Source organism: Chenopodium quinoa, unplaced genomic scaffold, assembly GCF_001683475.1.
Source record: "Chenopodium quinoa cultivar QQ74 unplaced genomic scaffold, ASM168347v1, whole genome shotgun sequence".
NCBI lineage: Eukaryota > Viridiplantae > Streptophyta > Magnoliopsida > Caryophyllales > Amaranthaceae > Chenopodium > Chenopodium quinoa.
Window position 1 is genome coordinate 589,360 of NW_018745324.1, and position 27,664 is coordinate 617,023.

General features: G+C 35.5%; 1 protein-coding gene across 1 annotated transcript; it reads left to right on the forward strand.

The window, feature by feature from the left end:
* The first annotated feature begins 352 nt into the window (after positions 1-352).
* On the forward strand, positions 353-27,664 carry LOC110712664 (mediator of RNA polymerase II transcription subunit 23-like). The gene is made up of 21 exons (XM_021891137.1): positions 353-843; positions 940-974; positions 2,205-2,304; positions 2,420-3,394; positions 5,370-5,604; positions 10,200-10,417; positions 10,704-10,911; positions 12,743-13,020; positions 13,884-13,967; positions 14,195-14,289; positions 15,990-16,152; positions 16,245-16,490; positions 17,006-17,176; positions 17,363-17,476; positions 17,591-17,716; positions 18,607-18,755; positions 20,889-21,129; positions 21,232-22,003; positions 25,663-25,844; positions 26,706-26,809; positions 27,091-27,664. The coding sequence occupies exons 1-21, from the start codon at positions 751-753 to the stop codon at positions 27,293-27,295; spliced, it is 4,794 nt and encodes a 1,597-aa protein (XP_021746829.1). The 5' UTR covers positions 353-750; the 3' UTR covers positions 27,296-27,664.

Genomic DNA, 27,664 nt, shown 5'->3' on the forward strand with positions numbered 1-27,664 from the left:
TCGGATTTCAGGGGATGAAAATGTTGGGGAAAATGGTCGATTTTTTTTGGACAAATTAATTTGAATTTTGGAGAAGTAGTCTAAATTTATAAAATTTGGGGAAAACAGTCAATTTTGGGGAAATTTATCAGAACTGTGTAAAAATTGTACTCATTCTACTCGTATTAGTGTGGAGAAGGCTGTTCTTCACTTTTTTTTTTAACAAAAAACTGATTATTTGTTGAAGAAATTGAAGATAGAGAATGAGGTTTTTCTTTGGAAAACAAGAGAAAGAAAGAGCTGAGCAAACGGATGACAGAGAATATTTAGCAAAAAAAAAAATAAGGGAAAATAATAAAGGGGGACATGAATTATTTGGCAACATATGAGGGTAAAATAGGAAATTAGGATGACTTAAGTGTAAAACATGGGGGTGTTCTGGGAATTTTAAATAAAATTCTGACAAAAAAAAAAAAAACAAAAAAATAATGAGTCATAGTCCCTCAACTTTTGTTGATTAGGCTTAGTCCCTCAACTTTTGGAGGTAAAACACCAAGTGTGATGGGTAAGGGACTAAAAGTGCACAAAAAAAATTGACAGGACTAAAAGTGCACAAATACGAAAGTTTAGGGAGTGTATTTTACCTTTACTCCTAGTTTGTAAAAACAAAAAACAAGAATATACTCTTGCTGTTCGTTCTTTCTCCCCCTTCACCTTCATTTTACTTCCCAATTGAAGCTGCTTCAAGAACTGAAGAACAATCAAATTGAAATGGAGCAAAATCAAAGACCATCTTCTTCAAGATCTTATCAATTACACCCAGCTAAATCAGTTATCACTGATCTCTTCAACCTTTTTTTAGGGGTATTTCACCAATTCCTGCAATTTTTGTAGTTTTCTCTAATCTGGTTTTTTTATACTTCAATTTCCAATTTAGCTTGTTTCTTTTCATCATTGCAGAGAATTTCGCGCCAAAAATCTGATGAACAAACACCGTAAGTTTCGTTCTCAGTTGTTCAGTTCTCGCCCAATTTAATTTATGCCCATTGATTTATTTTTATTTTTTTTACTTATTTTGGAATGAATTTATTTGTTTATAATTGTGTTGTATGTTATGGAATTTGTTTAATCATTGTTTAGTATTCGTAAATATTCTGCTGTGTTTGTTGGTTGATTTGGTATATTATGGTGAACTTAAAAATGGGTACAGTTTGTTTCTTTTAAGTTATTCAATCTGTATTTTTTAAGTGTATTGGAATATCTTTTTGAAACGACTAAATTGACGACCGCCATTGTCGATAAAGTGGAAAAAAGTACGAACACTTTGAAAGCTCATGTTGGTATCTATTGAATAACAATATACCGCTTTTGGTGATTGATGGTGGAAGTGGTCAGTGAAATGGTGAATTGAACAATCATATGATTAGGTCAAAACGTAGATGATTTATTCCTAGCTGGAAGCTCATTGTTTCAAAATTTTTAATTCTTAATCTTTAAGATCACAAAAGCTAACGATTCAATTTTTCGGAGATAGTATGGATATGGTAATGAGTTTGAACAAGACTAAAAATGTACGAATTCAGGTTGCTGTCTTTAATAAACTATCTAGCTATTGGCAAATATGGTGATTGACGGGGGGAATTGGTGTCGTGGGCTTAAACAACCTTTATTTAGAAGCGTAGATGATTAAACCCTAGCTGATTTCCATTTGGGGGGGGGGGGTGGCGGCTCAGAGGGCAATGTTATTGGGTTTGTGTGGTATTGCTATGGTTGTTGATTTCGGATGTCTCATAGTTTATGAAGTTATAAACAAACTCATTGTTGTTATCCACTTACACATATTAGTAGTAACACTCTTGGGTCATTAACGATCAACACCCATGTTCCTTGGTGAATAACTTATTAACTCATCAGTTAAAAGTTTGAAAAATCAGTTACTGCATTATATAAATCTTGTATCCCCATCACTTGTGGTGATTTATCTAAATCTTCGATCAATTTTCTTGCTATGCTCTATTTCCTTTACGAACAGTTCCTTATGACGATTCTTGTTAGCGGACCCCTAATCATTTTGGGACTAAGGCTTTGTTGTTGTCGTTATTGTTGAATGACTGAAAAGAAGAGGAAAGGTATACTAAAATGTATCTGATTCGAAATAAATTGAATGTCATATATGTATACTGTGGTATTATAAATTGATAAGATAATTGGTTTATTGTCTCTAGGAATAAAGCACAAAAGCGTGTAACAGCGCTAAACAGAGATCTTCCTCCTCCAAATGAGCAATTTGTTTCTGACTTTGAACAAGCTCTGAGGCAATTTCCTGTGAGTTTCAGCTTTGGATGTCTGATCTAAGATATGTTCACATTTGATATGTTTTATTCATTTTTTATTTCTTACTTTCAACTTTGACCTTATGTATCTGTGACAATTGTTTCAGGATCAAGAGCAACTGCGTTTGGTAACAGAAGCTGTTCTGATTTCTCTAGTTCTTCAGTGTTGTAGCCATTCTCCACGGGCAGAATTTCTTCTGTTTGCTTTGAGAAGCTTGTGCAGTATTGAGCATATAAAATGGGATACTTTTTTACCATCACTTCTCAGTGCAGTGTCCTCTGCGGAGATGTCATTTGGTCAAGGTAGTCGAGCTACACCTGCAGCCACCTCAACAGTATCTCAAAGTGGGATGTTGCCAACCACAAACACCATATCAGTATCCTCTACTTTTCAGTCAAACCCTGCATCACCATTAATCTCTGCTCAAAATATAGGATCCCCTGCTCAATCTGTTAATGAACCATCATCTGCTGTAACGTCATCTCCAGTAAAGCTGAATGAGATATCTAGCAACCACCAACAGTCATCCCTGATGGTCAGTTCAGCAATAAGGGATAGTGCCATAAGTAGTCTGCGTCAGCTCTGCTGTAAAATTATTCTATTAAGCCTAGAGTCTACTTTGAAACCTGCCACACATGCTGAGATACTATCTCATATGCAAACTTGGCTGGTCAATTGGGATCAAAGACATCAATTCAATGATGAATCTGATGCAAAATCCTGGAGACTTGACAAGGCTCTCATTGACTGGCTTCACAGTTGTCTGGATGTTATTTGGCTGTTAGTCAAGGAGGACAAATGTCGTGTACCATTTTATGAGTTACTACGCAGTGGATTACAATTTATTGAAAACATACCAGATGATGAATCCTTGTTTACACTTATAATGGAGATTCACCGACGACGGGACATGATGGCTATGCATATGCAAATGTTAGACCAACACTTACACTGTCCAACTTTTGGTACCCAACGATTTTTACCTCTAGCCACTCCTCATTTTGGAGGTGAAGCAATAACAAATTTGCGGTATTCACCTATCACATATCCAAGTGTTTTGGGGGAACCATTGCATGGAGAGGTGATAATGTCAACGCTATTATAAGTTTAATTTCTCTTACAGCACATTTTTATGCTTAATTATGAAAGTTTGGCTTAAAATCATGTTTCAACTTACAGCGGCTATTAATTAGTTTATGTCATCAAGAAAAATTCTGTGGTTTAGGATTATATAGTGAGAAAAATTATAGATTTGTCTGTGGTAAATCAATCTGCCTGAAGGATAGTTCTTGACATGTTTCAGCTGCATTGTCTTTATTTTATTTACTTCTGAGATTCCTGTCAGGTGTGACCTTATTGTCAGTTGAATTTATAGTTCCTGCATGTGTACTGGAATCAAGACTGCTTGTCTTAATATCTAACTTACCTAAGCTGTTCACTTATGTACGTTGCATGTTTTTGGCTTTAGCAATACCTGCATTCATTTTTCATTGTGTGTTGCTATCCTTGCTGCTGTTTTCGCTGGATTTCCTTTCACACTCTAGGTATTCTTCATTTTTAAAATGTCATGAATTAGATTTCAATTCCTTTAGGATTGCCAACTCTTCTTAATGTTGCTATGAATTTCAATTATATTTGACTGCCAACCCAATCCATCCCATATTATTTTTTAAGGCTTTTTGCACTCTTAGTCACTTACTTTTACAAGAAACATTCCTCTACATTTATTCACACCTTTTCTTTGACCCTTTCTCTTACTTTTTCTTTTTTCCAACCCTACACTTCATTTTGGTTTCTTTTCAAATTCTAGCTTGAAAAAAAAGAGAGAATACTATCTCTTGTTTACATTTTCCTTACTAAAATATGGGAAATGGAAAATAAATTAAAATAAATAAAACTCTCGAGGATAAGATAGTCTAAATTCAACAAAAAAGGAAAAAACTAGGACTGAGTATAAACATAGATAACCGTAGATACCTATTAGCTGCTTATGTTTACTGTGAGTGTCTTCTAGGGTTGATATAGGATACAAAAATCCTACCTAAGCCAGCTTAGCTGTGTTGGTTGTTTAGAACTCACTCTTCAACATTTAGTACACTAAGGCTATGTTCTCTTCACCTGATATTTGTTTTGGGTTGAAATTTTTAGTCTGATATTTTTTTGTCTGAAATTTCTGGCATGGTTGGGTCAGATCTTATCTCCAAGAGGGGTCTTGTTAGATTTTTCTTAATGTATTTTCCAAATGTCTATTTTCATAATCTTAATAAATACAAAATTCCAGATATTTACGATTAGAAAATGCAAATAGTAAGGTCTTGTCATTTGACTCCAGATATACAATTGCCTCAAAGAACAGAACCGAACCTGTACTCTTCATGCGATCTAACTCTACCCTTGAAATTGTTGTTTTGCTACTTATTCAAGCCTAATAGGAAGTGCTAAAGAGAAAAAAAAAACCAACGAAAGGAGGCCAGAAGATGCTTAACAAGTTTTTTTTTTCTTCTATGATGCTCAAAACAATTTGGGTTTTGTGTTGCTTTACTCATCATTTCATTGGCTGTCCTTTTCATCTAACATTTTGCAACCTCCTAAAATACTCCAAAGTCTGCACAGATCAACAAAACTTCAAATTTTCTTCATCTTCTTTCTGAATTTTCCTGTAAACAATCTGTTTCTGGGTCTTGAGGTTGACACACCATGCATTAATGATGAGAAGATAATTGTGAGGTTGATTAAGGGTGCTGAAATCATGTATATAAAGTGGCTGGTAAATCGAAGGCTTTTTAAATTCTTGAGATGGAGTGGTTTGAAAGATATGAAGGAGAATAGGGAATTCCAGCAAGTTTACTCATTTGCCTTTTGCTTCATAATTCCTTACAATGGACTTTAGATAATCAGATTCTGTTGTTTATATGAATAAAGTAGTTTCTATTGAACACATGTACATGTAATTTTCTGTTAATGGATGCTTCTTGTTTGTCTTTGATACATTCACAAGTCTCTGTGATGTCTATTCTTGAGTTAATATTTGTGGATTCTCTTATACTTTGTTGCAGGATTTGGCAGTTTGTATCCAGAAGGGTACTTTGGACTGGGATAGAGCTTTGCGGTGTATTAGACATGCTCTGCGTACAACTCCCTCTCCAGATTGGTGGAAACGTGTGTTGCTTGTTGCCCCCTGTTACCGGCCACAACCTAATGTATCCTCTCCTGGAGCTGTTTTCACATGGGACATGATTTGTGAGGCAACTGTTGACAGAATTGTTGAACTATTGAAGCTGACAAATTCAGGCAAGAAGCTTCTAGCCATTTCTCATTTTTTATCTAGTCAAACATCTATACATGGGAACATATGGCAATAAAGTTTAGGGTGAATAATAAGATGAGCTATTCTGGGTTATTTGGTAAACTTAAAAGCTTTGAATTTGGCTTAGAAATTAGTTCACATTGCTGTCTCCTTTTTCATTTGAAGCAACATCAATTCAATAAGTGCACTTTCCCTCAAACTTTTTCTTTAATTTTCCTTCCTTTAACCCCCCCCCCCCAAAAAAAAAAAATAGAATAAAAAATATTTCACCACCACCTCTTAGCATAGGTGCTTGGATTTCTATTATGAAATATCTATAACCTATATAAAACAAAAAAGCTGCCAACTTTTTACCCCTAACTGAAAATTCTACATTTCTACAGCAGCTATGTATCTGCTGTAAATGCTGTGAGCTGCAGTCATCAGCCAGGGTCAGTTGAATACTTCTGGTGTTGATGCAAGGGATTTTTTTTTTTTTTTTTTGACATGCAACTTAATTACTTATGATGAAATGACAAGTTATTCTTTGCTTAATAGCCTTGAATAATAAAATCACTCTTTAAAATTGCGTTAACTCTACAATCACTCCCTAAACTTAGACTAAAGTTGCAATTTACTCACTCAACTTATAAAAGTTGCAATTCATTCACTCAAATCAAATATGACCTACAATAGCAGGTTAATTCTATGAAGTCCCTAAGCTTTATGACATAAAAGTTGGGGTTAATAATAGTTTGGGTTTTTTTTTAATGATCAAACTATTTTGGAAATTTTTTTATAAAACAACCAACACCCTCACCACCCACCCAGCCAAGCTCCAGCCCCCTACACCTGACGACGGCCAGCTCCCCCATCCCTCCTCCCTTTCCCCTGAAACAATCTCCTTCTTGAAACAAACACCCTCCACGCAAATTACCCCCAAACCCTTAATAAGTTTTGATTATAACATCTAAATAAAAATCTTTTATTATAACACTACAAAAAAACTCACAAATTTGATTTCACCACCACTTAACGGTTTTTTTGGATAAATTCTGTTAATGGGGCCCATAATTCGACACATGTCAATAGCTTATAGGTTTAAAAAATTGAATTAATAAAAAGAAAAATAAATTAAAAAAAATTCCTTAACCCAGCCACGTCGCCGAATTTTGCTTTCCCCCTCCTCGAAAACCACCCACGCCGCCAAACTCCTACCACCAAACCCGAAAACCACCCTACGTTGCCGAACTCCTACTAGCAACATCATGCCACCACCACCTACCTCAGCTACATCAACACCATCGTCGTCGAAATCCTCTCCCCTACCCACACCAACCCAAAAATCGCCTTCACCTAAACCCTAACCCGTTTCTAGAAACCGAATTGAATCGGGGCTGAGGTTGAGTTGGTACGACGTTTTAGGGTTAGGGTGGTGTGTCTTCCAGTGTGGTTGGCTGGAAACTAGCAGCGGCGGTGGGGGCAGGGGGAACCGGCGCCGGTGGTGAGTGCGGTGGTTGGTCAGGATTTTAGGGTTTTTCCTTTTTTTCTTTTTTTTTTTCCAATATATAGTTGACATGTATACTATGTTGGGCCCACTAACGGTTTTTTGGATGGCGTTAGTTTGTGGTGGTGAAATCTAATTTTTCGGTTTTTTTGTGCTGTTATAATCAGGGTATAAAAATGTGGCCGCATTGTAACGTATCGGCCGAGATGATGCGGTTTTGAATTTTACCGAACCGAGATTATCTGATGTGTAGCGCCTTGTTAAAATACAGCGCATTTATGAGCGATTCGGCCGGTACGTTCCTGATGCGGCCGAGTTTTAGCGTTTTTCCCTTTATTTTTCTTTTTTGCGGTGGATGGTATCTTCAAATGTGAGGTGCGAAGTAGAAGATGAGTGTTTCAAATTTCAAAGTTTCTCTCTCCTCTAGCTGACAGCAACTACTTTTCTTTTCCTTTTTATTTTTATATCTCCTCACAGTCACATGCACTTGACTACCTTGAAATTGTTGACAGCTGGTTACAATTGTTGACCAGTTAAATTTAAATTCTCTAGACACGTAGCAACTAGAGCAACTTTTTACTTTATCATATATTTATTTTTTTGGTTTAGAAATCAGTAAGCTGTTTGGAGATTTGGTCTATCTAACAATAACAATAACAATATCAATAATAATAATTCAAAATTTATGAGTAAGATTGTGAAAAAAAATATCAAAACTACAAAATTAAATTTGGTCATAACATCCGCAACCCATTCCGCGACAACCGCATCATTTCTGTTACCGCGACACGTGATCGTTACCAATATCGCGACCGAAACCGCATTTTCGAACCATGGTTATAATAAAAATTTTAAATTTGTAGTGTTATAATCAAATAATCAAATTTTGGGCTTTTTTTGGTGTTATTTTCTATAAAATCCTTGAATTTTTTTAAAAATAAAAATTTAACCATGGTTAAAGATTTTTTTGTTAAAATAGTTAGGAAGTTTAGGGAGTTGCAAACTTTTATGTCATAAAGTTTAGAGAGTTTATAGAATTAACCTGTTATTGTAGGTCATAACTGATTTGAGTGAATAAATTGCAACTTTTATAAGTTTAGTGAGTAGTTTGCAACTTTAGTCTAAGTTGAGAGAGTGGTTTTGTACTTAACTCCTATAAAATTCCATTTTCGGAGCTAGAAGTAATCATGATGATAATATGACGGAGAGACGAAATTATGTTGCTGGTCTCTAGGGGTTGGGGTTACTGGTTCTGTTTCAGGCATTTGGCAATGGTGTAATTTCTCCCAGCTTGACATTTTGGCAGAAATTATCTATAGAGATCACATCTATTTTGGCCCAAAACTTTGAAGTTCCAATGGCTTTAAATTGGTCTTCTTATTCTATAAGAAAACCCTCCTTTCTATCCTTGTGATCAAATTCATGTATCTGTTGGACTTAATTAAAATAATTCATTCTTAACAAAGAACCACGCTGGTATCTAAGAATCAACCACTCAGCCATCTCTCAATCAATTTCTATATCTGGGGTAAGCTATAAAGTGTACCATTTTTCTGTAGATGGTGATATATCAGGGCTGTTTTTTTTTTTAATTTTTTATTTATTTATATTATTCTGCCTCAATCAGAATGTTATTCTACAATTTGAATATTCTGTTATACAAATACTACCTCCGCTTGAAATTACTTGCAACAAAAGGGGTGCGCTCGGACTCTTAGGCAAAAGATTGAAATCATCATTATTGAAAAATAAGGGTACATGCTTAACTATTGATCCAACCCAAAAAAAGAAAAAACAAATCCAACCTTAATTAAATTAAATAACCCACCACCACCGACACCACCAAGCATCATCGAAACCAACCACCACCACCACCACTACCCAGCATCATCGAAACCACCCACCACCATCACCCAGCACCACCACCCCACGAACCCAACACCACCGACGCACCCAGCACCACCCACGAACCCAGCAAAACAAAGCAGCAACAACTCACTGTACCACCCTGCACAATGAACCCCAATCAAACCCACAATCAAAACCAAAACCAAACCCACAATCAAAACCAAAACCGAACGCTCAATCAAACCCAAACCCATGATGCCACTGCACCAACGAACCTAGCAGCCACGAACAAACCAACCACAAACCCTTCTCTATCATCAGTTAAAGCTTTAATTGGTCAAATTTAACCATCAAAACTGTAGAGATCTAGAGTTTTGATGGTTAAATTTGACTATAAAACCTTCGAATTTGGGTTTCATCGGCAATGAGGAAACAAAAAGCAAAGGAAGAGAGAGAAAACAGAGGCAGCGATGTAGGTAGTGGTTGCCATTGAAGATGGTGGCGGTGGTGATCGGTGGTAATGGTGGTGGTGATGGTCGTGGTTGTCATTGAAGGTGGTGGTTGCAATAGAAGGTGGTGGATTATGAAGGAAGAGAGAGAAAACTTATGAAGGAAGATGTTGAATGTAGATGGAGGAGGGGAATGAATTTGGTGGTAAAAAGAAATTAATTAACCTTAGGGATTAATGTAATAAGAACAGATTTATTTTTTAATTAGGATGTTTAAAAAAAAAGTAAGGGTAAAATTGTCATTTCATAGCCAAAAACTTACTAAATAAGGAAAGAAAAATATTTGTTGCGAGTAATGTGAAGCGGCCATTTTTGGCAAATGTTGCGAGTAATATGAAGCGGAGGTAGTATTTTTTGTATAACTACTGTTTCAAGTCTTCCACGACGTATAGAGTTCCTGATCAATAGTTAAAATGTATCGTTCACAACTCTTGCATCGTTATATTCCCAAACTTCTTAAGCATTCTGATGTATGATTTTGGTAGGCATAAGATCGTTCCAATTTTATTTCATCCTATATTTAAAATTTTATTTTATTTATTTATTTTTAATTTTTAATATTTCGCTTAACTCTTGATATGGCTATCAGTGTACCAGATATTGATCCTATGTTTATGTTAATCAATTTTTTTTATCCCAAATATTGTGATCTGCGATTATGCTTCACTGCATTGTATTTGTGTCTGCAGAAGTTACCATTATAGTGAGCTAATTGGTGTTTCTAATGTATGTTCAGAGTCAAATTGTTGGCAGGAGTGGCTTATTTTTTCAGATATATTCTTCTTTCTGATGAAGAGTGGCTGCATTGACTTTGTCGATTTTGTGGACAAGCTTGTTTTGCGGCTGATTGAAGATGACCGCCATATTCTTCGGACAAATCATGTTACATGGTTGCTTGCACAGATTATTCGTGTTGAGCTTGTTATGAACGCTCTAAATAATGATTCCAGAAAGGTATTCCAGCAGATTATGGCTAAAAGTTTCGTTATCTTTAATTTTGTCCCCTCTTATCTCCTCTCTCAAATGTAGTAAAGCAAGTTGGAAAAATAGTTTATAGGGGCTTACAAGTAGTTAGTCAGTTTGACTAGTGCATTTTTTTGTGTGATAATGATTGTCATGTAAAATAATTTTTTTAACATGTACATGAATAATTTCTTTTTTTTTCCTCTCGATACTTTTTCATTGCTTTGATCTCATAATTTGACTGTATAAAGTGCGAGTTTCCCTTTTATGCATACAGGTTGAGACAACAAAAAAGATCTTGTCATTTCATAGAGAGGATAAGAGCTATGATCCCAATAGCCCTCAAAGTATACTGCTTGACTTTATAAGCAGCTGCCAGAACTTGAGAATATGGTCGTTGAACACACTACATAGAGATCACTTGAATAATGAGCAGCTTCAGAAAGGAAAGCAAATAGATGAGTGGTGGAGGCAAGTGAGCAAAGGTATCCATCAATTATATTATAATGATACCTGTTACTTTATCAGGAGTAAATAAATGATGCTTGACTAATCAACTTCACCCAAAATATGAAGCTTATATGATGCATACAATGAAGTACATGTTCATTTCTGTAACTATTATAAAACCTTTCTTTTTATTTGCACAAGCACAACCATGTTCATCCTTTTGTTCTTGATCCTTAAAGTTTTGTATAGTTTGAAAAAGGTGAGTGGGTGTAAGAGAGAGAGAGAGAGAGAGAGAGAGAGAGAGAGAGAGAGAGAGAGAGAGAGAGAGAGAGAGAGAGAGGTGTAGGTACAATAGTTTTACTATTAAGTGACGACACAACACTGTATTAATGTTCCAAGTTAACAAAATCACTATAGACCTTGTACTTGAAAAGAAACCAAGTGAGTTGAAAAGTTTGGTTAACTAATCAATTCTCTAATGACAACTACTAGTCATGGCAGCCATTTTATTCCTACTTATACTTAACAATATTAATTGGTCACTAAGATCAATTAATCATACAAAAAAAGTACAGGCATTGTTGTACAGAGGGAAAAGTCATTATAACTTCTCAAAATATGCCTCTGCACAGCAAAAGTTATGAATACGATAAAGAATATAACATTCAAGGATGAACGGGGGGATAGGAGCAGAGGTGGTGATTGGTGTAGCAGTGCTCCTGCAAAAGAGGTTTGATATGATGTGATGATTTTTTTTTCATTTTTTTCAAAATAAAATTGGTTAGGATTTTAAGAACAGGGTAGATCAAGAGAGACAGTTGAGCAGTTCTAGGTGCAAGGTTGGAGCATAATATAGTTGATATCCGAAAGAAGAAATTTTAGGTAGATTGATGTTTCACTTATCTATTGACCACAAATCTTGTGGTCAAGAACAGGGTAGATCAAGAGAGACAGTTGAGCAGTTCTAGGTGCAAGGTTGGAGCATAATATAGTTGATTTCATTCATCCAAAAGAAGAAATTTTAGATAGATTGATGTTTCACTCATCTATTGACCGCAAATCTTGTGGTTGGGGAAAATATGAAGGGATGGCTGGTGGAAGTAGGGTGAAATACAGAGAAAATTTAAGCGTTGGTTGCCTCCTTAATCTCATGTCAAAGCTTATATAAACAAGGTTTAGGATAATTTTGGGGGTTTAAGATAAGTATGATCTTGTAATTAGATAATAAAATCAAATTTCAAGTTTGAGATGATTAACTTTTTGTGACATAAAATCATTTTTTTTGTATGATATTTATATTTAAAGTACACCCGAAAATTTGGGGCAATATGCACACACTGTCTCTCTCACACATGCACACATTTGGTTTTGCATGCACAACTTCTAGATAAGCTTGTTTAGATACCAATAGTTCATTTAAATTTAAAACTTTGAATGAGACATGTTAAGCACAACAGTAACTAATGTATTTTTAATGTAATATACGATAAAAGAAACGTTGTCTGTTAGCTTCTTTCTTTTTTAACTGTCTTTTTAGGTCATCTTCTTCTATAAAGAGCCTCTACTTCCTAAAAGAATGATAGTGATAATTTGTTTTATTCCCCCTACCCTAGTAAAAAGCTGTTATGGAAATAGGATGAAAAATCTTGAAGAAATAAGTAACTACTGATTTAGCGCTAAGGACTAAGAATTCCAATATATATTATTTTTTTATTTTAAGTTTCATTTGTATCATTATGTATGCATGTGTTTAGTGCTGGTGCAAAGAGGAGAGTTTCCCTTATGAAGGTTGAGAATAGGAAGACCTACTAATGTAATAATGTTGATTGTGTATCAGAGTCAAAAGTTTATGCTTTCCTGATACAGGTGAACGGATGCTGGATTACATGAATATGGATGACAGATCAATTGGAATGTTTTGGGTTGTATCTTACACGATGGCACAGCCTGCTTGTGAGATGGTGATGAATTGGCTTAATGCTGCTGGTACAGAACTATTACCAGTCTCTGGTATGCAGTCAAATGAGAGACTTGTAATGATGCGGGAAACAAGTCCTCTACCAATATCACTAATATCTGGATTCTCAATCAACTTGTGCATGAAACTTGCTTATCAAATGGAGGATTCTTTATTCTCTGGACAGGTATACTGTTATTATGTCATTAGTGTTTTGCTTTTATGAAATCTTAGCAACCAAACTTGTTAATAGCAGACTTGTAGTACTACAAAGGAATCAAAAAACTATTTCTAGGGGTAAATTTGAGAAGCTCCCTTTGGCATTCGTTCCATGAATATTGACTACTGATTAGCTCATATGCTACGTTCTCTGTCTTTTCATATCCTATAGTTGCTCGTGATTACACTTACTGGGATTTTTTCTACAATTTTGTGTATTAATGCTTCATTGACTTAGATCAAGTATTGTTTTGTAAGGCGTCCTTAAGACCTTTTGCCTTACAATTCGGCTCATTCATGCCTGTTTTATGGCTACCTGTTGTAAGGTTTCCCATCTATACTCTAAGGCTCTAAGCCTTTAATTATCTATTTGCAGTCTTTTGTCAACTTTCTTTCTCTTCTCCCAGACTCCCATCTATACTTATTCCTAGAAAAAGCTGGGCCAAAATTTTTAAATTTTTTAATATACAATCTAAAATTTACAAATATTGCCATTACTTTGACCGGGGTTTGATGTGGAGCATTGGATCTTAATTGATCCTATGATTGTAAGCTATTTACAGCATACCATTTACAGCATTTATAGCATACCATCAACCAAAGAGTGTGCCAATTTACCTACCCCTACAAAAACTCAAAAATAAGCTAACACACAAAATATGTATTTTTATTCAATCCATGAGCATTGTATTGCTTCCCTGCTAACAATGACATTTGAACTATGTAAGAATATTGATCTAAAATTACGACAGTAGTTTCGGTGCATTGTAAAAATTTGAGACCTGAGGTAGTAGTTCTCTGTGGCTCTAACAAGTTGTTCTCACTGTGTAGGTTATTCCTAGCATTGCAATGGTTGAAACCTATACAAGGTTGCTTCTCATCGCACCATATTCATTGTTTCGCTCACACTTCAGTGTAAACTTCTTTACTCTATTGGCTGATTTTTAATCTTGTTTATTTTATGTTTTTATCTATAATAATTAGAGGTAAAAGACTAATAGGTTGCTATGGAGAACTATTATAAGGGCTTTGAGATGCAGATGATTTGTTTAAACTTCTGAATGTATCAACAAGATTACAACTTGAATTACTGTGTATTGTGAGCTTGTCATGTGTAAATGTCTATCGCTTCATTGTTGCAGCATTTGACTCAAAGGAACCCAAGCACACTAAGCAAGCCACTAGCAACACTTCTGGTTCTAGAGATTCTGAATTATCGGTTGCTTCCACTCTATCGGTGAGTATGACTTGTTTGTGTGTGTCTTTATATGTGTACTCATATAGAGTGAGGAATCCATTAAAAGAATAAGAACCCTACTTTCTATGAAAATTAATCTAGGTCACTCTCTTCAAAATTATTATTTGTAAGGATTCAACAAAACACAATTTGTCGATTTTGAACATCAATTGGTCAAACCTCACCAGCTATTGCCATGCTGTACCCTGTGATGATTTTTGACTCAAAGGCTACTATTTGGCTTCATGAGTGTTGTTCACTTCGCCTCCAACTACTTTTTTCTCTAATTGGAGTTGAGTTGAAGGAAAATTTACTATTAATCTACCATAACCCTGGATGTTGTCATTTATGGCAATGAAGCACAACAAAAATGGTGATGATTCCCAGAATCTTAACAGTTTCAGCTAAATATTGAGCAATTATAAATTTATAATACACTTAAAGCCTTAAACTCATTATTATTGCCTATCAACTAGAATTGACAAATAGATACATCATTGGAATCTGGAATATTTCCTAGCTTTCTTCCCAAAATTTATGCTGTGAAGGAAATTATAAGGAATGGATAGCTACAGAAAAAATACCAAGTATTATGTATCTCTAGAAAAAGAAGCGAAATATTGTTGTTGAAGTTTTAAAGAAAAGAGAATAAAAAAAGAAAAGTAGTGGGAATGTATGTGAGAGAGAGAAAGAAAAAGAGTATGTATTTGTCATTGGGTGTGTGTGTGTGTGACTAGAGAGAAAATGGTTGGAAAAGGAAAGGAAGGGTGAAACCACTAGAATTTACCAAAAAGGGATTAAGGAACCACGAGAAAGTTTTTTCTTAGAAGTACAAAAGATTCTAAAAGGCACTTTCCGAGGTGCAAAAATACGATTGCATCATTTTGATTAATTCGTATTGAGGATATTCATTTGACCTGAAGTATGAGTTGTTTCAAAAGCCTGGGATCTTGACATTGCTTGAATCAAATGTTATAACCCCTAATAGACCCGCATTGAAGGTTTAACCAAGTATTTCACTCAAAGTTGCTTTTCATAGATAAAGTGAAAGATTCCCCATGTCTCGTCAATAATGACTTTAAGCCTCTAATAGTCTACTCTATGACAGTGCACAACTATTTAAATCCCTAAAAGACTTTCAAATGAATAGTAGCGCAACTGTCTGAGATCAAAGCATCGTTTATGTTTGTGCGACACCGTACCATTCCCGCAATGGTGACCAAAACCGTATATTTGAACAATGGCCCTCATGAAATTTGTGTTTTAAAAGGTGTGATCTAAAAAAAAATCCTTATGATTACAAGATTTACAACAGTGATGGGGCTTATCCCTTCAATTCATAAATTTGTTTCTTGGTACAAGTACGGTCTTTATGTGCTGTTGTAGATGGTGACTTGGTGAGGGGTTGTGTAATCTATTGGAGAATTACTCCTTAAATCAAATATTTCTTTGAGAGTGATGAAGTGACCCTATGTGACATTGGGCTTTTAGTTGCTCTATTATCCTTTTTTTTTTTTTGTTTGCTTAGTTGCCCTAGCTGTTTTATTAGGAAATTATTACTTATTATAATACTGTGTCATAGTTTGAACTTGTTTACTCTCTATCAACGAGTAGCAGGTCTCACGTGGTTCTTGCCCCTCATTTATGTATTTATTTTCTATTTCAGAATGAAGGAAATTGATGCATAACTTGAATTGTAGGTATGAAGGAAAGAACAAGAGCTTAATGTATGATGTCACGAAAATTGTTGCTGCATTGAAAGGGAAACGCGGTGATCATCGTTTATTTAGACTGGCTGAAAATCTATGCATGAACTTGATCTTGTCCCTGAGAGATTTCTTTTCAGTGAAGAAGGAAGGAAAGGTGTTAAGGTCTCCATAAAGCCTACTTGTATCCATTCAGTTTTATTTTACTCTGGGTATAATTCTTTTATTTTATCATTTTTTAAATTGCAGGGTCCTACTGAATTCACTGAAACTTTGAATCGAATTGCTGTCATTTCTCTTGCTATTATTATTAAGACGCGTGGAATAGCTGAGTCTGAGCATTTACTTTATCTTCCTGCGATGTTGGAGCAAATATTGTCGAGTAGTCAACATACTTGGTCCGACAAAACTCTACGTTATTTTCCTCCTGTTCTACGTGAAACTTTAGCTGGCCGTTCAGATAAAAGGGGACTGGCTGTTCAAGCATGGCAGCAGGTTTTGTAACTTTTTCCTTTTTTTATTGTTTTTTTTTTGTTTACTATTTTCTTGCAGTGCATCACACCTGCAAGTTTGAATTACAGATTTTTAAGGCTGCTTACACCTTTTCTAGTAATCACTCTGTTGTGCCATTTCAGTGATTTCACAATCTAATATGTCTGTGACTTTGTGTTCTGTGATATTTTTTAATGATATTCTTAAGTAAGTGACTTTAAAATTAGTACCTATTATTTATTTATATATTTATTTATTTTGCTGAAGAATTTACTAATTACACTATAAGCAATATGGACAAACCAGTACCTAAAGTAGTTGTATAATTGGGGAAAGCCCAATTGTATTCTGGGTACTTGATTGCTTTAAATTGCTGTATATAGGGTCCTCATGAGCTGATGCCATGTTGGGGAATCAAACTTGTATGTTGAGCTTATGTGACATTTGGGGATACCAATGCCTAAAATAGTTGTATAATTGCTTTGATATCTAATCCTATATGTTGTTTTTTGTGACAGGCAGAGACTACGGTTATCAATCAATGCACCCAACTTCTGTCCCCGTCAGCTGATCCTTCTTATGTATCGACTTACCTAGGTCATAGCTTTCCTCAACACCGGCAATATCTTTGTGCTGGTGCTTGGATACTTATGCATGGACATCCTGAAAGTATAAATAGCGCAAATTTGGTACCTACCCTTTTCTGCTCGTATTTATTTTTTTCTTCTTATTGATAAAGTATTTTTTTTTCCTTAAAAAAAAAGAGCAATTTATAAATAATTACATGAGTATGGATGGAATGATTTTTGTGTATGTAAACTATGCAATCTTATTTGATATATTCTAATTTGAGGCTTCTATCCAATCAAGCACAGGCACGTGTGTTGAGAGATTTTTCCCCTGAAGAAGTGACTGCTAATATTTACACCATGGTTGATGTTCTGCTTCATCACATTCATGTAGAACTTCAGCGAGGACATCCTTTGCAGGTGATATTGCTGGCTGTTACCAGCATATAAATATCTTAAAACTTTTCACTGACTCACAATTGGAAAATTCAATTCATTTATTTTTTTTTCTTTCATCTTGGTTTTTCGTTGCAGGATCTTCTTATGAAAGCATCTACAAATTTGGCATTCTTTATTTGGACTCATGAGTTGCTTCCTTTGGATATTTTAGTCCTTGCATTGATTGATCGTGATGATGATACACATGCGTTACATATTGCAGTGAGTTTTTTTATTTTTATTTATAATTATTATTATCATTATTTTTTATTACAAGTTTCTTTCCCTGACCTCTGGTTTTCAAATTCAAGTGGGTTTCTGTCGTGGTCTCTTCTAGACTGTATTACAAGGAAGCTTGTAATTACAGATTTAAGAATAGTTACTTCCTTATGACTATAAGAGCATGGAATTGAATGTAGGATTTTATGATTATTCCTTATGACTTTGAAGATTTAGCGCTTTAACAAGTGGTGTTCTTGAGTTCAATAAGCTCATATTGTTTCCTAGTGATAGTGTCAATAATTCCTTGCACAATGCCCAAGGTTAATGACCAATAATCTCTTAAGATCAAATGGATGTCATTCATTTCAAACAGTTCATATATTACAGGAAAAGACACAGTTATGTCGAGTACTAAAACTTCTTTGCATTAATATAGGTTACAAGGTATAAATGAAAATCTAGCTTGCTTGAAAGGGGTAAGTCTATTGCTGATGTAAGAGTAATTATTTGATGTGATAATGGACTGAAATATAAAACTACTATGGCTCCAGGAGCTGTCAATTTTACATTATTTACAATTCCTCAATGCAGTTAGTCTCTTACATGGAGCCTAACTGCCTAACTCATATCCTAATATCCCATTAGCCTTTAAACAAAACAACCATTGGGATGGTGACAGGACTGATAGGCTTTCTTCCCCTAGTTCTTACTAGAGAAAAACCTTTCTATCTTTCTATTCTTACTTCCGTAGCATATACCATACGTTGCTCTTCACACGTTCTTTTCTTTAACTGTTATAGTTATTCCTAAGGGCAGTCCTAGAATCCTAGTTATAATTTTTTTTTAATTGTTATCTGATGATTGAGTTGTCTTGCAAAAATGGTTTGCAGATCAGTCTACTTGACAGGCAAGAGCTTCAGCAAAGATTGAAATTATTCTATTTGACCCGTGGACCTCCTGAGCATTGGCTATATTCTGGAATATTCAAACGTGTGGATCTGCAGAAGGCATTAGGAAATCATCTCTCTTGGAAAGAAAGGTAATTTTTTTTTTTTCTACATTATGCTTTATTGGTGTGGACTTGTGGTAGATCTCTTTTGGATAAATGTATAAGATATGGACTTGGAAGACAGTTGCCATTATTTATTATATTCAGATGCATTAATTTATGGCAGCCATCTTAGAAGGGCAGCCTATTGAGGATCAAAAATGCCCTGTAAATTGGTTGCTTCTACTTGATGTGGCAAAGTATTTCTGTGTTTTCTACATTGACACTTCAAAACATAATGTATACATGATATTCCAAAATGGTTGTCTAGCCTGGATTAATCACCATGATATGAAATGAAGTTAAGGATTTTAAGATCAAGGGTTTGACTGGAAAATCCATTCACCCATCAATATTATAATTGATATGTTGATGCTTTCTTTCATATGACTATGGGCATGTGGCAAATCTAGTGGGTTTTTGTTGTAGAGACTAGAGTGGAAGAAGCTTCATTGGCTGTCATCTTCAGTGGCAGCCAGAACCAGGGGCAGAGCTACAAGGGGGGCTGGTAGCCTAGCCCTGCGACTCATGATTTTTAACTTGGCCCCTGTAGATTTATTGTATATGTATTATTAAGTGAAGACCAGTATCACGTAAATGATCTTGCTTTAGTGGTGAAAAGGTACTACATGATACCGCACATGGTCAGAAATGGTCACTTGTTCAATTCTCTTAGATCTCCCACTTTATTTCTTTTTCTTTTTCTTTTATATCCCCACTTCTTTATTTATTTATTTTTTTTTTCTCTTTTATTTTTCTTGTATAATTAAGGTGTTTTTATTATCTTGTACAATCTCACTTATTTATTTTTCCCCCCTTTTATTTCCTTTTATAATTTGGCTGTTTTTCTTTTATAATCCCACTTTTTTTTTTTTTTTTTTTTTTCTCTTTATTTTTTCTTTTATGATGAAGATTCAATGCTTCAAATTCAGTAATACTTTGTCTAAATTTTATTAATTGATGATCATCATGATTTATCTTCTGTATGATGCTGTGACATACATTCAAAAAACATGCATTTTCTAAGATCTAAATATTCAATATTGCTATTTTATGTTTCTAATTGTTTTTGTCAATTGTTAATAAATTAGAGTCGAGTTTGCTTTTGTATGATGTTGTGACATACATTCAAAAAACACGTAACTTTCTAAAATTTAAATGTTATATATTGCTAGTTTATGTTTCTCCTTACTTTTATTAATTGTTATTGATTTAGAGTAGTTTTTAACTTTTAATGCAAAGTACTTTGTATTAGTCTCGTGATTTGTTTTAATGTTAAGGTAAAATGATTTAACTTTGAATTTTGTATAGTAAAATTATATTGTCAATGCTAACACGGAAGATATTTTAGCCATAAAAAATAATAGCCTTGGCCCCGTTAGCTTTACTTTCTGGCTACGCCTCTGGTTAGAACCTTCGATATCCAGCGGGTTATATCAAAGAATATTCTACGTTGTCCTTGTTCCATTGTGCTTTTCAGGGCCCTTGCATTGTAGCCTTAGGTCTTATTTGATATCTAGAGTGGCCCTGTATAAAAATGGATATCTTCAGTATTTGTGCAATAAAGTTAAAAGAGTAATTATTGAATAATTTTTTAAGGGGACGATGGGGGGGGGGGGGGGAGGTGCGGCCGTGCGGGGAAGATGGAGACAAATTATAGGGTGCAGCACCTGAGGCTGGTTGTTCGATCAATGAGAGCAGATATGTGGGTGGTCAGGGGGGCTATGTTACTTAGACTAGGGAGCACGTATGGGGCTGACTCGACTGTTTAATGAAAATTTTCTATGTTTGGTTTAAAATGATGTTGAAATGGCCTACCTATGTTGAAGTGTTGGACTGTCCAAGGTCTGACACGGGTACTTTAGGTAAAAAGAAATTTTTATTTATTTATTTGTTTAACAATGCTTTTATCCGTTTTTAGCGAGTTAATAATTCTTGAAGCTTGAACAGCTTTTGCCTCTGAAGTTTGAAGTTATTGGAAACCTTTTGAATTATAGTATAGGGTTACTCATATTCCATTTTACTTCGAACACTTGACTGACATTGGATGTAATGTAATTGACTTATGTTAACTATGTGATAATGTATTGACTGAAGCATATCACTCTTTCACTTATCTTGTAGGTTTCCTGTGATTTTTGATGATATTGCTGCCCGTTTGCTTCCTGTTATTCCTTTGGTTGTTTACCGACTCATTGAAAATGATGCTATGGATCATGCTGAGAGAGTTCTGGCTATGTATAAACAATTGCTAGCCTACCATCCTTTAAGGTTTACTTTTGTCCGTGACATATTAGCATATTTTTATGGTCATCTTCCAGGAAAGCTAATTGTCCGCATATTGAATTTGCTTGATATACCCAAGGTAATAAAAGGCTTTGTTTTCATAATTTCATGATCTGTAATTTCATTGTGATTCTTGTCATCTTGGTGGCTGATATCTTTTGTGATGCAATTCTTGGTTTAGATTCCATTTTCAGAGTCGTTTCCACAATACATTGCCCTATCAAATTCTTCATGCCCTCCTCCGGATTACTTTGCTTCCCTGCTGTTGGGTCTAGTGAATAACGTCATTCCTCCCCTTAGTAGCAGCTCAAAATCAGGATCGATATTAGATGCTTCATACCTTTCAGCGCGCTGTCCACCGAATAAAAATCCTGTTGCAAATCAATCTGGGCAAACAAATGTTTCTGAGGTTCAGAAGGCTTTCTATCAGATCCAAGACCCTGGGACACACACACAGCTGGTGCTTGAAACAGCTGTAATGGAATTGCTTTCTCTTCCAGTATCTGCTTCCCAAATTGTGGCATCACTTGTTCAAATCGTTATCCATATCCAATCTACACTTATTCAGTCCAGCCATGGGTTGCATGGAACTTCAAATAGTTCGGGGCAAACCTCTGTGTTACCAACATCACCTTCTGGTGGAAGCACAGGTTCTATGAATGCAAGTAGATCTGCCGCACCAGTTTCTGGACTGAATACGTCCAATTTTGTTTCTCGTAGTGGCTATACGTGTCAACAGCTATCGTGTTTGTTGATTCAAGCTTGTGGTCTTTTACTGGCTCAGCTTCCACAAGATTTTCATGTACAACTCTATCTTGAGGTATCACGTCTTGTTAAAGAGACCTGGTGGCTCAATGATGGGAAGAGGTCCCCTAGCGAGCTGGATTCAGCTGTTAATTATGCTTTACTTGATCCGACATGGGCTGCTCAAGACAATACCTCCACAGCCATAGGTATTATTTATTATTGTTTTTTTCCTGCTTATTCAGTTAAAAAAATTACGAACATTTTTCAAAAAGGTGCTTTTAAGTGGTCGACTTTGTGAAAAAGGTCCTTATATAAAAATAGGTGGCAAAAAAGGTCCTTATATAATTATATTCCATTTAGATTGTAAGGAGAGACCTTTGATTGGATTTTGGCGATTGACTTTATTTCCCGGCCATTGACCATCACGTGACTGTAAAAACTCTCCCACCTTTTTTTTTTTTTTTCTTTTTCTCCCTTTTCCCTCTAATTCCAACTGGCCCTAATTCTTATCCCCTTGTTTCTCCTTCCTCTATGTAATTTGTGAACCCTAATTTTCACAAAACAGCTTGTTCACAATAACAAAGTTCAAATCTAGTCCTTCCCATTCAAATTGAAGGGAAGTCGAATTAAGTGAGGTTAAAACCCCTTTGCTAATTATACTAATGTATTTGTTAATGTCGATTAATGGTTTTTTTCAATTTCTAATTTTCCAACTACAAATATAAAATGTTGTTTTTGAATTATAGTATTTCATCCCCACACAAACTGTTGAAGAGGTGTAATTGTGGGCTTCCAATTGCCCAGTTGAGTTATTGCACCGCCATTAATGGAATGTTGCAAGTTACATCAGATAAGAGAAGAGAGGAAGGAGAAATAGGGGGGGGGGGGGAGATTTAGGGTCAGTTGGAATTGGAGGGGAAAGGGAAAAAGACAAAAAAGGGGAAAATAAGTCATGTGCTGGACACGTGATGGTCAATGGCTGGAAAGTAAAATCAATTGCCGGAATTTGGTCAAACAATCCCTCCTTACAACCTAAATGGGATATAAGGACCTTTTTTGCCACCTTTTTGACAAAGTCGACCACTTAAAAAGACCTTTCAGACAAATTTTCCATTATTATATTTAGTTTGCATTGTGAATACCTTTCAGACAAGTTTCCCATTATTATATTTAGCTTGCATTTGTGGATTCTTTTGGGATTTTACTACCATATCATTACTTTTTGTTGTTTGCAAATATATTGGGTTAGTATCATAGTTTAACATGTCAAAATTCTAAGCTTGAATAATTCAGTCTTAAATTAGTTGATATGGTCGGGTTTTATACACAGCCAAATTATATCAGCTCTGTAATTAGGTCCCAGCACGTCATTCTCTTTCCTTGTGACATTCTTTTCCTTACTCTGAACTGGCAAGTAAATCTAGAAAAGACTGATAAGATGATGTTATTGGGTGGTGCAACTGTAGAATACTTAAATTCTGTTCTTAAACCTCATTTTTTTGGGCTTCTCCTATATACTTCCTCCAATTCAAAAAACATGCATCCAAGCTCCTTGGCTCACGTATTACAAAAGAATATAAAGATTATGAAGGACAATATCGTCAATGTATCAAATTAACTTCAACATTGTTGAGATGGTGGGTTGGGTTATTACAAAGCTTATAAGTTATTTTAGTTAGTTTGTTTGTCCATCTGCCTTCTTTATCCTCATCTTAAGTTGTATATCTAGGAGGTTGGTTGCAATCTAAAAGAAAAATAGGAATTTGAAGGGATGAAAAGATCTTAATCAAGGGGTTTTTTTTTTTTTTCTTCTTTTCCTTTTTTTTCTTCCCTAATGCACCTCATTAGTGTTTACAATCCATAACACTCTGGTCCATTTTGATGATCTAATGGCAATATCTAGAGGTTATGGTGACTACCATTTCTTGATAAAGTAATGTGAAAATCACTCAAAAACATCTTAGGGCCTGTTTGATTTGGTGGTTTCGATAGAGGAACTAGAAATTATTCCCTTAATAAAGATCAAACACTAATGAGGGAATATCTAGAGGTTATGGTGACTACCATTTCTTGATAAAGTAATGTGAAAATCACTCAAAAACATCTTAGGGCCTGTTTGATTTGGTGGTTTCGATAGAGGAACTAGAAATTATTCCCTTAATATTCCATTGTATTTATTTGGTGCATTTAATTTAAAATTCCCTAATAACCAGCGCTACTGTCAACATCAACAAACTATAATTCGAACTGTAGATATATATAGACACACACACACTTTGAAGTGTAGATATATAGACAATTTGGCAAATGGATGTACAGTAAACATTCAAAATTAATGATGTCATAGTGAAGGTATTTTTGATTTATGGACATATAGCATTTTAGCGGTTTACTTGTTAAGCTTAGGCAGCAACAAGAGTGGTTTACATTATCATGGAATCAAAGAAAAAAAGCAATATTGTACAATCAAAGATAGATATTTTTCTGTGAATTAAAAAAATAGATTGTCCAAAATAATTATAAAAAAAAGGAAATTTTGTCAAAAACCTCCTTTTTAAAGCATTTTTTTGTCAAAAACCTCCTTATAAATTTTTTTGTGTGAAATCATACCTTAATCAATTTTTTTTTTTTACAAAATCATACCTTATGACAGAAAACGGGGTTTAACCCCGTTTTCAGGCGTTGACCACCAACGTGTTTAACAGAAAACCACCACCAAAATTATCCCACCACCAAAGACCAGCCACCACCACCACCAAAAACCAGCCACCACCAAAATTATCCCACCACCAAAATTTTCCCAAAATTAACCCACCACCAAAGACCAGCCACCACCAAAATTATCCCACCACCAAAATTTTCCCAAAATTAACCCACCACCAAAGACCAGCCACCACGCCCACCCCCACAACACCCACGCAAACACCAACAACCCCACCATTCGACACCAACAACAGCTGCAGAACTGAATACCGCACGCACCACCTCCAATCACCACCAATTCGAGCCAACCAGACCCTCGCAACTCACCTACCCCCACCTACCTGCCCAACCACTCCCTTCGTGGCGACAATACCCTAGGCGGTGGAGATGGAGGCTGCTGGGGATTTTGGGGCTTAATTGGTGCGAATTGGGGTTGCAATTGGTGCGGTGTTGCAGCGGTGGAGATGGGCTGGGGATTGATGTTGTTGTGCTTGCGCGAAGATAGGTGGTGCGGTGGAGCAGGTGGCGGTGATGTGGTTGCGCGGAGATAGCCACCGTGTTAGGAGGGTTCTAGTTGCGGTGGGAAGAGGAAGGAGAGAGAGGGTCGTCGACGGGGTTTGGGGTTCTGGGTGACGGTGGGGTTGGGGCTGGGGTAGCGTCGCCGGCCGGGGGGGTGGGGGACAAGGAACCCTAGACGCTGGCAGGAGGTGGTGGTGGGCTGGTGGGTTTGGGTGGTTTTCCGTTGAACACGTGGGTGGTCAACGCCTGAAAATGGAGTCAAACCCCGTTTTCCGTCTAAAGGTATGATTTTGTAAAAAAAAAATTTGATTAAGGTATGATTTCACAAAAAAAAATTTATAAGGAGGTTTTTGACAAAAACATGCTTTTAAAAGGAGGTTTTTGACAAAATTTCCTAAAAAAAAGATTAAATTGTACTAAACTTGAGATTTTTTGGTGGTTGCATCATGTTTCTAAGTCAAAGCGCAATGTACTATGTAAAGTAATTGAAATTTAGTTAACATGAGTTACATGACACAATGTAGAGGATGCTGAAATTATAGTTTACCCACCCTCAAAATTTTGCAGTTTTATGCTGTATTTCATATAATATAATATGTAGCCAATGTAGGATTCTTATGTTGTTTGATTTTGAATATTCCAGGCAATGTTGTTGGTTTGCTCCACTCATTCTTTAGCAACCTTCCACAAGAATGGCTTGAAGGAGCCCATGTAATCATAAAGCAACTCAGGCCAATAACTTCGGTGGCTATGCTTAGGATAGTTTTCCGTATAATGGGTCCATTGCTCCCAAGACTTGCAAATGCTCATACACTCTTTAACAAGGTACGGACTTTATGCACTATTGTATATCCTATTTTGTGTCATCACCTTTTCCTTTCCATAAAATGATATATCTTGCCTAGCAGGTGCTCCTTGTGACCTTAAATATAGTTTTCTTTGATATTTATTTATTTATTTGTTTATTTTGAGCGTGATATTTATATATTATGCTTAATTGCTTTACACTTGTAGAGTTGTAGGAAAAATTGTCAAAAATCCAAGCATGTCTCATTGCTCGTTTATTCCCAGTTAATTACTAATAAATCCCAAGTTCAACAAAAAATCATTCTCGTTTTCCTCCCCTTCACCACCACAAACCCCTATTTTCTCTTTTCCTCTTGCCACCATAATCACCAGGATACCCCCCCCCCTTCTCTATTAGTCCCTGGCCAAATAGGGCCCAACAACACACATTCATTCCTGCTCCCTATCTACATCTGAATATCACTCATTTTTGCTGAAGAGAGGGTAATAGTTATGGAACGGTATTGGAAATATGCTACATGTGCTTTTCTCTTTTTTTTTTTTTTGCTCCAAATTTTGAAGAATACCATAAAGAATGAATGACAAGTTCTTTTAATCTTTTTGCTTATCATTATTAATGATGAGACGATGATGTAGCAGTCATCCTTGATCTACAGCAAAGGATATACTCTTTATCCAATATGGCATCCCAAGCTCGGTGATATGTTTTTTAGTGCAAATTTTTTTAGGTAGGAAAAAAAAAATTAAAAAATTAAAAAATTAAAAAATAAAAAAGAAAGAAAGAGAAAAAAAAAAATCGTATAGATTTCTGTGACCTGTTTTCTTAATTATCCTTCTAAGTTCTGACTTTTGGACATATATGTCAATCTAATCTTGCAGACTCTCTCTCTTCTACTTGGTGCAATGGTGGATGTCTTTGGAAAGACTGCACAACCATCCGTGCTTGCTCAGGCTTCAGAGATAATTGATCTGATTGACTTCCTGTAAGAATAGGGTTTCATTATTTTCACAGAATACGGCTAATCAGAATTTATAGCAAATTTTTTGAAATGGTCAAAACTTATTTGTGAATTGAACTTATATGAATTTATTGAATTTTATTACAACCTTTCTAGTTTTTGGAACTTATTGGATGGAATATGGAACTTATCATAATTTATATTTCCTGCAATTCTTTTTATTAAGATGAAATGAACAATCTGTTGTAATGGTTGCTAACCTTACATATGTCTTCCTAACCAGTTACTGCTCTTTTTGGTTTCAGGCACCAAGTTGTGCATTACGAAGGGCAGGGTGGGCCAGTACAATCTGCAAGTAAACCTAGAGCAGAGGTTTTGGTACTTTTTGGTAGAGCATTGGAAAGTTTGCGACCGGATGTACAACACCTTCTATCACATCTAACAACAGATGTAAATACTTCCATCTATGCCTCTACTCATCCAAAGCTTGTCCAGAATCCTATGTCATGAGCTCTCTCTTACATTTCATGATTAGCCTCGTGCGAATTGTGACATTTTATCACCTATAACCATTTTCTGATACCTGCATGAGATACCTGATGCCAGCCCTCAAAACTTGTCCCATTCAAACCTGAAAATGATACTGCCCTCATTCTTTGGCTGAGCTATTCTGTTATCTAATCTTATAGCGGTAATCCTTAAATGAGGTTGTGGATGGAATAAGGGAACCACCGCCTTTCTCAAATGAACTGTGTACATATGATAATGTACTTTAATGGTTCTTTTAATTTAATTTAATTTAATTTTCTTTTCTTTAGGAATATTAATCAATGTATATACATCTTTTATTCTATTAATAGCTAATTGCTTTTGGTAATA